Raw genomic sequence first — 12277 nt, 5'->3', positions numbered from 1 at the left:
GGTGCATCCGGTGAACAGTCCGAGGTCGCCATTGGCAGCCGGTCACTGCCCTGTTGAGGTCTCTGAGTGGCCACCTCTGACTGGCTGCAGTGTGAGCTCTGAGCAGACTGGCAGCGTCCTGAGCCTGGAAGACAGCTGCAGGGAGGGCTCTCGGGGGCCTTATGCATCCCACGGCCAAGAGCAGCGCGTTCAGACTGTCCTTGTCCCCAGTCCTCCCCCCGGGGGGTGGGCTCCTGGCAGCTGGAGATTGCATTCAGCTCAAGATGTGAGGAGAGGGGGGTCTGGTGGGTCCACCTGAATGGGCGGCTTGCGGGGCTCCTGCACGTGAGGTGTGGCTGAGTGACGGTGGGCTCTGACCTTGCAAGCACAGCTGGGGAGCCTGGGTTCACAGGGCAGGCCCGGCCCGGAGCCGCGTGTGCCGGAGAGCCGCGTGCCCGCCCCGTCCCGGCCTCTGCGGGAAGGCTCCTGGGGGCCTGCGAGGCGTCAGCGGCATCACCCAGCCCCGTCCCTTCTCTGCAGCACTGGGGAGGTCTGCCTGGTGCATCTGCTCCTGAAGAGGAACCCGACCATATTCTACCAGCACTTCATCGAGTGCATCTTCCATTTCACCAGCTATGAGAAGCACGAAAGTTTCAATAGGTTCCCCCAGTCGGAGAGGTCAGTGCCAAGGCGGGGGTGGCACGGAGGGCCCTGGGGGGTGGGCGTGGGCAGCCTCCCCGCGAGGCACGCCAGCCCCCGGTGGGCAGCCCTGGGGAGAGAGGTCCTTCAGCCTCGCCGAGGGGCTGTGCTGAGACGGTCCTGCTCTGCCCCAGAGAGAAGCGGCTCTTCTCCCTGAAGGGGGGTAAGAACAGGGAGAGAAGGATGAGGATATACAAGTTTCTCCTAGAACACTTCACGGACGAGCAGCGGTTCAACATCACTTCCAGAATCTTCGAAAATGTCCTGGGTAGGACTGGCCAGAGAGGGGATAAAGCTTGTGGAGGGAACTGCTGCGTGGCCGGGGGCCCAGCTGCCCTGCAGCCCAGGGGCCCCAACGTCCCGACCCCGGTGTCCTTGGCCGTCGGCCCGACGTTCCGACCCCGATGCCCTCCACCACGACGTCCTGACCCCGACTCCCTCGCAGCCGGCCCTGCCCTCGGGCTGGCGGGCCACTGCCTCCATACATGCCCAGCGCCACCACCCCGACCGTGGGCAGCAGTTCTCAGGGTCTGCCTCTGCTTCCTCCAGCCTGCTTCGCTGATGGCGACCTGCCCCTAGACATGGAAGCCAGCGAGCTGCTCTCGGACACGTTTGAAGTGCTCAGCTCGAAGGAGATCAGGCTGCAGGCGCTCAGAGCCAGGGCAGACAAGGAGCAGCTGGGGGAGGAGGAGGAGCTGGCCCAGGCCAGAGCAGCCCTGCAGGAGTCGCAGAAGAAGCTCCTCTCGCAGGTGAGCGTGCTACCCCCAGAGGGGCGCGTGCCCGGGGTGTCCAGAGGCCCCTCCAGCCTCCTCTGAACACCCGCTCTGCTTGGGCCGCCTCTGCCTGTGCCTATGGCTCCGCGGCTCGCGTGTGCCTGGTCCTGGTGTCATACGTGTGGAAGTTACACCCACTGATGATGTCTTTAGTAAGTGGGTTGGAGGCTTCCTGTCACCTTCTGGGTAAACTCAATGCCCCTGTGTGCCCGCACCCTCCCCCATGCAGGCCGCTGACTCTGGTCTCCGAGGGGCCGCGCCTCCGCCTGTGGGGCCTCCCCCCCCACCCCTGCCCCACCCCAGGCAGCCTGCCCTGTGCCGCCTGCCCAGCCAGAGTCCCCCAGACACACACCCTGCCCTGCCCCTTCCCTCCCAGGCACCCCACAGCCCCTCACACCTTGCCAGCCTCACGCTGTGACACACAGGCTGGTCTGGAAGTAGCTTGAAGGCGTGAGTTCTTGGCCCCATTTCTGTTGCCTGGGACGTTAGACTGGTGTCCAATGCAGAGAAGGTGTTGGATGATATTTGTGGAGTGAATGTGTTTAAGCCAGTTTTTAAGGCTCTCCCTAACTTAGCCTCTGCTCAGACTCATCTTTATTAAATTATTTCTTTAGTCTTGGCCCTCCTGTTTCAAGAACTCTGCTAAGTCTTTACAAATGAGTAGATTACAAGTAAAGAACATATACTAGTGACTTTAAATGAGAAAAGAATCATTTTCAGATTCTGAATGACAGTCTGGCATGCATGGGCTAGTATAGTGAGTTATGTTTAATTCTCAGAGATTTACTGCAGACGTTAGTGGTTGGCGCTCATTCTTGGTGAAGGCACTGTGTAGCTGCCCGGCAGATCTTCTCCTGTGTGCAGAGCTTCAGAGAGACGCACACCCTGTCCAGGCCCGGCCCTCCGGTGCCGCCCCACTAGCAGGGGCACGGGTGTGCCCGGGCGGCAGGGCTGAGCACCCCCTCGCCCTGTGGAGGAGCCCGGGGTGGGGCCGGGCTGTGAGCCGGGCTCGTGGGAAGGGCTGGCGCTGTTTTCAGCCCTTCCTTCAGTGGGCCCTTGAGCAGGTGGGGGTGGGGGTGCCAGCTCCCCCCTTTCCGCAGATGAGGGTCTGTGTGCCTGCAGACGGGGCTGCCGTATTTCTAGTTCCTTTTTCTTGTTTAGTAATAAGGCTCGCACGTGTCTGCCTCCTGCTTTACACCATTTTCAAGTGATGGTTTCTTAGTCTCCCCAGCCGAGGTAACTTCCTCTCCAGTCCTCAGAATGACATCAAAAATAAAAAGTAAGCTTGACATCATGTTTGAGATCGGCCATGCAAGAAGAACTAGGTAAAGGGAACACCTTTGTCTTTCAGGACTTCATGCATCTGAAACAGCCTTCTTTTGTTACCACAGGTTCAAAAGAGGAATTTAATAGAAATGATTATTCCAATTATCACCTCCCTGAAGTCTGCCCTAGAAAAGAACAAGATCCCAGCTCTGCGAGAACTCATGCTCTACCTCAGGGTAAGGCGGCCTCGGGCTGTGTGGTGGCCCCCTTAGCCCCTGCTGGTCACTCAGGGCCTCACAGTCCTGACCATGGTCACTCAGGGCCTCCAGTCCCGACTGTGGTCACTCAGGACCCCCAAGCCCCCACTGGTCACTCAGGACCCACAGTCCCGATCATGGTCACTCAGGGCCCCCCAGCCTCCACTGGTCACTCAGGACCCCACAGTCCCGACTGTGGTCACTCAGGGCCCACGTCCTGACCATGGTCACTCAGGACCTCACAGTCCCCACGGGTCACTCAGGACCCACAGTCCTGATCATGGTCACTCAGGACCCCCAAGCCCCCACTGGTCACTCAGGACCCACAGTCCTGACTGTGGGGCCACCCTGGCTTGGAGCAGGGTCCCAGGCTGGCCTTTGCTGGGAAAGAAGACAGAGGTGCCACAGGTCCCCCAGAAGCTGTCTCTGCCTTTCCTGGGGAGCTGGGTCTGTGTCCTTACTGACTGTTAGGTTTGGGTTTGAAGTTTCTCAGCCGCGGCCACACACAGGGCCCCTGTCGGTTCACTCTGTGTGGGGTGAAATGGAGATGCTCATCGCTGATGTCAGGAGCTCAGCCCCGGCTCTGTGCCTGGGTTCCAGTTGGGGGTTGTGGCTCAGAGCAGCAGTCTTTCTGCCTCCTGGCCCTGGGCTCCCCAGGGGGCATGTGCAGACCAAGAGTGCACAGAAATGAGGTCTCAGACCTTCCTATAGAGTCTTCTAGTCAGAAGCACAGCATTTTCCCCTTTCTGTTTATGCTGTTGTTTTCTTTTTCAAAAAATGCTCAGATTCCTTATTTTCCAAGAATGGCTGTGGCAGAATTACATCGAATGTGGTTTTCAAATACATCTTCATCCTACAGAAGTGAAGGTGGGAAAGACAGGCTGACTGTGGAGAAAATGAGGACTTCAGGTCACTCACACTGTCCTTGCCCCGGTGAACCTCAGAAAGGAGTAAAATCTTGGGTAGCCCCTGAGACACGTGCGGACAGGGAGGCCCTGTGTCTGAGCATGCTCGAGCAGGGCTGCACGCCTGGCTTCGTGTGGACCCTGTCTGAGCAGCCCCCGCGGTTCTCGCCTGCACCTGGGGGCCCCCTGGCGGCCTGAGGCCGGGGTGGCGGGGGGGAGCTCCTCTCTGGCAGGGCCAGGTAGATCTTCCTGGCTTCTTCCTCATGGCACAGAGGCCGGGTCCTCGCCTCCGACCTCAGCCCTGGTGTGCTCCCAGCCTCTGTCAGGTCGTGAGGAGACGCAGAGGTGGCCCCAAGCCTCAGCTGCGTCCTGAGAAAGCTGCTGTGGACGGCTCCCCATGCCCGGTCTAGCCAGGATGCCGTGTGCTGCCCGCCTGCCCGCCTCCCGCTGGGATTCCCGAGACAGGTCCCACAGCCCTGCAGCCGTGGACAGTTCTGAGCCCTGCTGGGGGCTGCTTCCAGCCAAGGTTCTAGGGATCCACAGTGCCTAGCAAGTGTTCGGGAAGCTTCTAGGAGATCAGGCCCCTGTGGTCGGCACAGGCGCAGTTGGCACTTCCTGGGAAAGTGGCGTCAGGTTCGCTGGTTGGTCGATGGAGTGGAAACCATCTGCTCTGAGCACGCGTCCTGCTGTCTTCCCATCATGATCAGGTGTGGGGGAGAGCCTGTGCACCGGCTCAGGGGATGCTCAAGGATGCCATGGTCCATTCTAGGAGGTGATGCAGGATTATGGAGATGAAGTCAAGGACTTCTTCACAGTTGACAAGCAGCTGGCTGCAGAACTCGAGTACGACATGAGGCGCTACCAGGAGCAGCTGACTGAGCAGCAAGAGCCGGTGAGGCAGGCGGCCCGGGGGCCCAGAGCAGGCGGCGGGAAGGCAGTCCTGCCACCGTCTGCCCGGTGCTCCCCCACACCCACCTTAGTGGCCTCCCGTCTCGGGGGCGCTGCCAGCGAGGGCCTCCCTGTCACCCCTGCCCCGCTGGAAAGTCACCATGTCCCAGTAGGGGAGGGAGGCGGGCCTGTTCCCAGGCAGCGCCGACCCTGATGGGGCTCCTTTGGTGGCAGAGAGCATGGCCCCCCAGGCCCGTGCTTGGGCAGCTGCTCCCCTGGAGGCCTGGACAGCCCTGCGGGCCCTGTGCCAGGCAGTGCCGGGAGCCCGGGCCTGATGTGGTTGTGAAGTGAGTTCCCCTGGGCCTGCACAGAGCATGCAAGATCCCCTTTAAGCTAAGTGCTGGGAGATGTGCTCTTTATTTCTCTTCTGTGACAGGTTCTGAGCTTGGAAACAATTCCAGCTCCTGCTGGCCGAGAAAAAGACACCGCGGCCGCCACCGCAGACCAGCCGTCCACGCCCCACGCTGCCCACACGGCTGCACCCCTGTCTCTGGTGCCCAAGGACAGGTGTGCGGCGCTGGCTCAGCTCGCTGCAGGGGTGGCCCCCAGCACACGTGGGCGGGGCCTGGGCTCCGGGGAGCACGAGGGCGCCACCTCCATGCTTCACGGTGTCTTTGCGCCAACAGGCCCATGTCGGCGAGCACCATGGACATCCTGAGTTCGGTCAAGAAGGTCGTCGAGGCGCGCCGCTGGCACAGTAGCCGGACAGCGGGGCTGCCGCCCTCGGACAGTCGTCCTGAGAGCCCAGGTGAGCCCAGCGTGTGTCCACCGGCGGCTCCGGAGCTCAGGAGACCTGGGCCCTCCCCTGTCCCCATCAGGGCGCTTCTCTCTGTCATCTAAACGAGCCACTGGGACGGGCCCGGGGTCAGAGGGTGTCCAGCACCTCTCCTCACAGTGGACGGTCTGGAGGACGGGGTGAGGCAGACGCGGCCGCGGCAGCGAGGGGCATGGTGGGCCCTGCGTGGTTGCGGGAGGCGTGAGCGGCCGTCCCGCAGTGTCCACGCTTGGCGGGGAGGGGCCAGGGGCCGCTCCTTGGCCTCACCCGGGCCTTGCTGGCCCTGGAGCAGGGCTCACCTGCCTGTCCCTGAAAACGTAGGTGTTTTTCAACTTTTCAAAACCAATCACGTTACAGTAAACATTGGAATGTAGTCTTGTATGTGCATGATCTTCAAGATTAATTCCCATGAGTATTTTTTAAGCTTCTGATGGTGTCAGACCATTGTTTCTTGTTCCCTTCACGTGAATTCCCACCTTGGCCCACGAGAGCCCACATCCTGCAGAGAACCAGGTTCATAGTATCCCATTTTCTCTGCTGAGCTGTAGGCCAAAAACTTTAATTTCATTTGTTTGAATCCTAGTGAGAAAAGCCATGGTTTCTCATGCTTACCATTTGTGTGTATCTTTGTGAATTACCTCTTTATAAAAACTTTATTTGGGATGTTTAGTGTACTGTGTATCTTGCAAATGTTTTTTCTCATTGGCATGTTTTGTCTGTGGGGCTGTTTGGCTTTTTGGAGAGGTAATGCCGTCCCCTTTCATCCCAGCCCCCATGCGGGTCTTGGAGCTGGAGTCCAGTGGAGCTGACCTGGAGTCCAGTGGAGCTGTTGACCTCGAAACAAAGCGAGGGATCAGCACCCCTGAGCGTAAGTGGTCTGCAGGCACGAGCAAGTCTCCTGACTCTGCGGCGGGCACTGCGTGGGCAGGGCTCCAGCCCAGTTCCCTCATGCACGTTGTGGGGCATGTGGTCACGCTGAATGCCCCTGAGTGACTGTGACAGCGCTGCTGACCGCGCGCTGATGACCGCGGCCTCTGCCGGGTGCTGCCAGTGGGTGTGGGGGATTTTCAGAGCTAGATTTAACTGAGCAGCGGGCAGTGGGGTAGCAGTTCCCTCTTCAGTGGTGAGCAGGCTGCAGAAGCACCGCCACCTGGCCATGCTGGGCTGTGCGGGGGAGGGGGGGTGTTCCGAGCCCCGTCCGGGGTCCGCTCAGCAGCGGTGAGGGGCGGGAGGGGCTCCCAGGCCTGTGGTGCCGCGCACGCACCGGCAGACCTGACCCCGGCCAGGAAAGTCTCCCCAGACCCCAGTGGTCGCAGCACAGGGAGCGCGTGGAGCCTGGCGTGTGGCGGGTGTGGTGAGAGCATGGCTAATGGGGACGGGGCGGGGCGTCCCGGGGCAGTGGCACCTGCTCTCAGGCTTGGCCCAGGCCGAGGGGCGCACAGGGCTCTGGACACAGACGGCCCTGCGGGGAGGGAGCCCAGCCAGCCAGCGTACAGCGGCGGGGGCTCCGTGTCCTCAGCACTCTCGTTGTCCTGGCGGAGCCGAGTTAGCCCCAGTGAGCTCCTTTAAACCTGGCAACACCCCTGAGGGTGGTGCCTGTCTCCCCTCTAGAGATGGAGGTTCTCAGTTTAGCTCGGGCTGGGATGCAAAGCCAGAGTTGGCCCAGGTGGGAGGGTGGGTGGCAGGGGGGCAGCCGGCAGGGCGGCATCTTCAGGGGACCCAGGAGGAGCGGCAGGGGCAGGGGGCTTGGGGGGCTCTGAGTGTGGTGGAGCCTCGGGGGGGCCGGGGAGGAGCTGTGAGCAGCGGCGCTCAGAAGGCGATCAGGGCGGGGAACCCGGGGAGGGAGGCAGGCCCTGGCCCCGCTGTGCACCGGCGGACCCGCAGCTGAACATGCACCTGCCCTTGCTCAGCTTCTCCTCCGAAGGCCTTTGCTAACCTTACACTAAACATTCCCTCCCTCCAGAGACCATCCCAAATGTCACTTTTGGCTCGGAAATCAGCTACATCGTGTCACCGGGCCAGTCGCTTCCCCTCCAGAGCAGGAACAGGAGGCGCACCCCAGGAAGCCGGCGGGGCTCGAGAGCCGCCGGCCAGGGGGACAACGTTCTGTGTCTGTCACTGCCCGACATGCCGTAAGTCCCCAGTCCCTGCCCAGAGCTGTCCCATCTGAGGGCGGGGGCCCCGCGTGACATGCGCACTCCCCGCAGGCCCCCGCAAACTTCCCAGTGGAACGTGACGTCTCCGTCCAGAAGCGACGACTGTGCCGCCACCAGGAGGTCACGCCGCCAGGCCTCCAAGAAGAGGGCCAAGTGACCACCTCTCCCGGGAGTTCTCACCTGGAGCCCCAGGGCTACCCGCATGTTCACCTCTGCGGCCCGTCAATACCTGGTTAAGAACTGTAACACATCAGGGAAATGCCTTAGGTATTTAATACAGACTTAAATATCTGAAAACATCCAGCTCATTCTCATAAGCTCTGTTCTGGTCCCAGTCCAGAATATTGTCTCTTAGAAGTCCTGCTTCTGTTAGCTGTTTTCCAGTTCCTTATAGTAAGGACTTTGCTTCCTATATCTCTTATCCTGACTGTAATATTTTTTCTATTGTTATTAAATTGCAAACTTTCTAAAGCTTCTTCCGACGCACAAAGGTTAAGCATGAGTCCAGCCTCCTAGTGTTTTTAACAGGGTTTTTATCAGTAGTCGTTTAACTGACAGTGTTGGAAGAGAATAAAACCAAATCTCTCCTGTTAGGGAAAAGGGACCCAAGCTTTCTTTAAGTTTCAGGTCGTCCGCCTCCTCACAGCAGGTGTCTTAGCATAGACTGCAGTCCCTGCTTAGAGAAAATCTCTGTGTTTCTTACCCAGAGCAACAGGAGCTTTACATCCAGTCCCCTGAGGGCCGTCCCTGCGGTGGAGGGGCCTTAGGTTCTGGGCCCACTTAAAACACTGGTGGGCATGTGCTCTGTCCAAGAATGAGCAGAGAGAAACGAGGTTGGCTCAGGTTTCATCCCAGATCTGCAGAAGCAACAGCGCAGGGTTTCTTTCTGTGCTGCACGCCAAGTGCTGGTAGGATGAGAGTGTGGGTGCTGTGCTGACCCGGCTTCCCGTGTGTGAGCAGATGGGTGTGCACAGCGGGGTCAGAGGGCAGCCCCCGAGGGACACCCTCACCCCCGTCCAGCACTCCAGACCAAGGGTACGCCCAACACAACGCAAGGAGGAGGCAAGTGAAGAGGCCCTGCTCACTCTTTTTTGTAAAGCTTGCATAGATGAGGTTTAACGAAGACGGAGTGCAGGTGTGTGAGTGCGAGTGCACGGCGCCCGGCTCAAGTGCAGCCAGGGCCGCAACAGCAGGTCTGCCGGCCTCCAGGCTCCAGCCACGTCTACATCTTCAAGTCTCACAAGGCTGTTTTTCTGTCTGCAGCAACCTCCCTGACCCACGTCACTGCCCTCTCCTCTGTCAGAGCCGGGGCACGGGGCAGAGGCTTTAGGGTCCACGAAGGCCACCTCATCACGGAGCTGCCCCCAAGACAGAGGGCACCTCTGTCCCCACCGAGCAGAGCCGAGGAGGAAGGATTGTCTCAGGTCTGCACTTTAGAGTTACAAACTTGGAGAAGACGCTCCCCCGGCACCATGAGGGGCTGCCCTCCACTGCTGCCAGTTCTCGTGGCAGAGGGCCCACACGCTCAGGAAAGAAAGGTCAGCGTTGTCTCGAGTGTTGAATTAAAAACCGAAGCATGAAAGATGCCGACACTGAACGTAATGATGACTCTGTCCTTCCCTGACCCGGAGGCGTGGGAGCATGCTTCTGTGAAGCCCCTGCTCCGGGCGTGAACGCAGTGGCGTGTCTGAGGCCAGGAGTGCCTGCTTGCAAGGAACAAAGGCCTTTGCAAGGTGTTCCTGACGCCCCTCAAAGCAGGCAGCATGTCGGGTGACGAGAACTTCATCAGCGGCAGGAAACTGCCTTGAACTCGGGCTCACACTTTGCCCACTGTCAACTGGGCCACCGCCCAACCCCCTCCTGACGCCGTCGGGGGCAGCCTCCCGGCCCCGCAGAGCAGCCTCCCGCACTGTCTCATGTCAGAGAGGGGACGGGGGTCACTGTCTTTAAGTAGACATAAATGCAGTTGACAGATTCAATTTCAGAACTGCTTCTGGCCCTGGACCATCTCAGGAACCGCATGAGGAAGTGGAAGGCATTTTGAGGCCAGAGGGCTGCTGTATTTTCTGAGTCAGAGCCACAGAGTGCGGACCAGGGAAGCCAGGCTGAGGGGCCGCATGGAGGACCCTTCCCCTCCCAGCCCCCTGGGCGCTGTCCGAGCAGACCCACGTGGTGTGTGAATGGCAATGGCAGGGCTGGTCTGCCCTTGCCTGCGTCAGGCATCAGGTGGACCGGGGTGGGCGAGCTGGCCTGGGCACTCGGGAGCCCACCACTCCGAGTAGGCCTTAGAAGGTAGCTGGTGACTGCAGGGCCCAGTGAGGGGGTGGGATGGAGCCTGACACCACCCACTCCGCGCGGCAAGCTCTCAGACTGGAATGGCTGCGAGGCCTGTGAACCAGATGCCCCCAGAGCACACATGTCTCTCCTGCAACCCGCTGGGTTTTGGGGTCCATCACTTTCCCTGCTGGTGACGCCGAGGTCTCCAGGCTTCCTCACCTCACCTGTCCTGACATCATTAACTGTCCAGCTTTCCTGGGTTCTCTTAGCTGAAGCCGAGCAGCGGAGCCGAGTGAGGCCCGACAGGCCCCAGTGGTGCCCGGGGCACGCTGCTCATGCAGGACAGGCTCAGTGTTCCCCACTCCGATTGTGCCTGATGAAGTAGCCCTATCTGTAGCACAGCGGACGCCCCCTGTGATGAGGGTCAGGATGGCCAGGACCGCCAATGGTGCCGCCAGTGTTGGGGTCATCTGGAGAAGGGGAGGGGTGAGAAGATGCTGTCCCCCACCCCCCCAGGCCTGGAGTGGCTCTGCCCAGCGGCCGTGATGCCCACCCACTGCAGCACCCACCCACGGGCACCGTCGCCGCCGGAACCATGAAGCACTGCCTGCGCTGACAAGCCTCCGGGCACATCCGGCAGCTTTCTTACTGGGAAATGGTTCCCCCACAGAGACAGAGAGAGCTGGGAGCCAGAGTCCCAAAGAAGAAAACCCCTGAAACACCAGGGCTTCTCTTTGCCGCAGATTATTTAGTTTCAAGCGGATTAAAAGGGCAAATAGGAGGTGAGAACGTGGGCTTCCAGCCCCAGCCGCCCCTCAGGAGACCCTCAGCCACGCTCATGCTGCAGGGTGGGCGCCGCGCTGCCCCCGGGGGAGACGGAAGTGCTGGGAACCATGCAGGTGTGTGGCGCCCTGTGCTGGCCAGCCTGGGAGCAGCTGCCGGCCTCCGTCCTGGGGTGCAGGCTTCTTCACTGTGAGCCACTGCTCCTTAAAGGTGCACGTGAATTCTGATTTCATAACTTCAGTTCCCAAGCTCCGTCTCTCGGGTCAGGAACTCCGGGGCACAGCCCAGGAATCGTCCTCCTGCCCTAGAGCGGCTCCCGGATCTGACAGCAGCTGGGGAGTCCCACAGGGTCCGACGCCACAGGGTCCGACGCCACAGGGTGGGTGGGCCCTGCACCCGCCCCCACCCTGCCTCAGCCTCCATTGAGCCCTGACACCCAGAGGAGGAAGCACTCCAACAGTGTAAATTACTGGGGTAAGCCCTAGTTTCCACCTACTGCAAGATGGTCAGACTTGGTAAACTCCTGGAGACCTTACAAAACCTTACCTTTCCATGATTCCGTCAGTTACCAAAGAAATGGAGCTCATGATTCTTCGTTAAAAGTTTCAGGATGAGGAGAGAACCCGCGGTCCGTCCTTCAGAGGATTCCTCCCGCCAGACCTGGTGGACTCCAGCGGGCAGCCTGCACCGAGGGCGCTGAGCTCCAGGGCACCGGGAAGCGTGGTCGTCCAGGGGCGGCTCGGTGGACTCACGCTCACGTGTCCTGTCCTCGCAGCGGGCCCAGCCGGCGGTGTCGGGGGCTGGGCAGCAGTTCCGGCCCAAGTCCTCCTCGTGGACGGCGCTGAACCCCGGCTGGGGGCGGACGGGGACCCGGCGACAGGGCTCCGGTGCTGTCCCGCCTCCCCCAGGGGCTGTCCCAGAGCGCGTGTGGTTCAGTCCTGCCCACCACCCCACCCCCAAGGGCACCAGCAGCGCCTCAGCATCCCTGCGGCCAGACGGAGCAGCCAGGCCACCGCCCCCCCCCCCCCAGACTCCCCCCCCCCCGCCAGAGGGAGGGGCCCCGACATGAGGTCTGAGGCTCCTGTCTAGCGAAGGTCGCAGTCTGCCCATGGGCGCTCCACTGCAGCATGGATGCCCGCACCCGCCCTCTTCCCGGGGCTTTCACCAGAGGGCCCGCCTCAGTTTCCCACAAGGGTGAAAAGGCTGGGGCGAAACATAATATTAAAAAAACTAAGATCATGGCTAATGGTCTCATCACTTCATGGCAAATAGAAGAGGAAAAAGTGGAAGCCCCAACAGACTTTATTTTCTTGGGCTCCAAAATCACATGGACGGTGACTGCAGACAATGAAATTAAAAGATGCTTGCTCCATGGAAGGTAAGCTATGACAAACCTAGACAGCTTATTAAAAAGCGGAGATGTTATTTTGCCAACAAAGGTCTGTATAGTCAAAGCTAT

At 60.4% G+C, this 12277-nt stretch overlaps 1 protein-coding gene across 5 annotated transcripts in view; it reads left to right on the top strand.

Annotated features, from left to right (window-relative positions):
* The window catches only part of NCAPD3 (non-SMC condensin II complex subunit D3), a 58499-nt gene extending 46770 nt beyond the window's left edge, over window positions 1–11729 (top strand). For 4 of the 5 annotated variants that reach the window (XM_061154499.1, XM_061154490.1, XM_061154478.1 and 1 more), the window contains 10 exons: window positions 520–657; window positions 813–946; window positions 1228–1427; window positions 2843–2953; window positions 4649–4771; window positions 5204–5334; window positions 5454–5575; window positions 6372–6470; window positions 7566–7734; window positions 7810–8265. In XM_061154499.1, the coding sequence (XP_061010482.1) occupies window positions 520–657; window positions 813–946; window positions 1228–1427; window positions 2843–2953; window positions 4649–4771; window positions 5204–5334; window positions 5454–5575; window positions 6372–6470; window positions 7566–7734; window positions 7810–7915 (1333 nt within the window). In that variant the 3' untranslated portion in view covers window positions 7916–8265. Of the gene's footprint in view, window positions 1–519; window positions 658–812; window positions 947–1227; window positions 1428–2842; window positions 2954–4648; window positions 4772–5203; window positions 5335–5453; window positions 5576–6371; window positions 6471–7565; window positions 7735–7809; window positions 8266–9021; window positions 11293–11421 lie in introns of those variants that run through there. The other variant, XR_009694632.1, reaches the window with a different exon arrangement.
* The last annotated feature ends 548 nt before the right edge of the window (window positions 11730–12277 follow it).

This window comes from Dama dama, chromosome 1, assembly GCF_033118175.1.
Source record: "Dama dama isolate Ldn47 chromosome 1, ASM3311817v1, whole genome shotgun sequence".
Classification (NCBI taxonomy): domain Eukaryota; kingdom Metazoa; phylum Chordata; class Mammalia; order Artiodactyla; family Cervidae; genus Dama; species Dama dama.
This window is presented reverse-complemented; position numbering and strand designations above follow the sequence as displayed.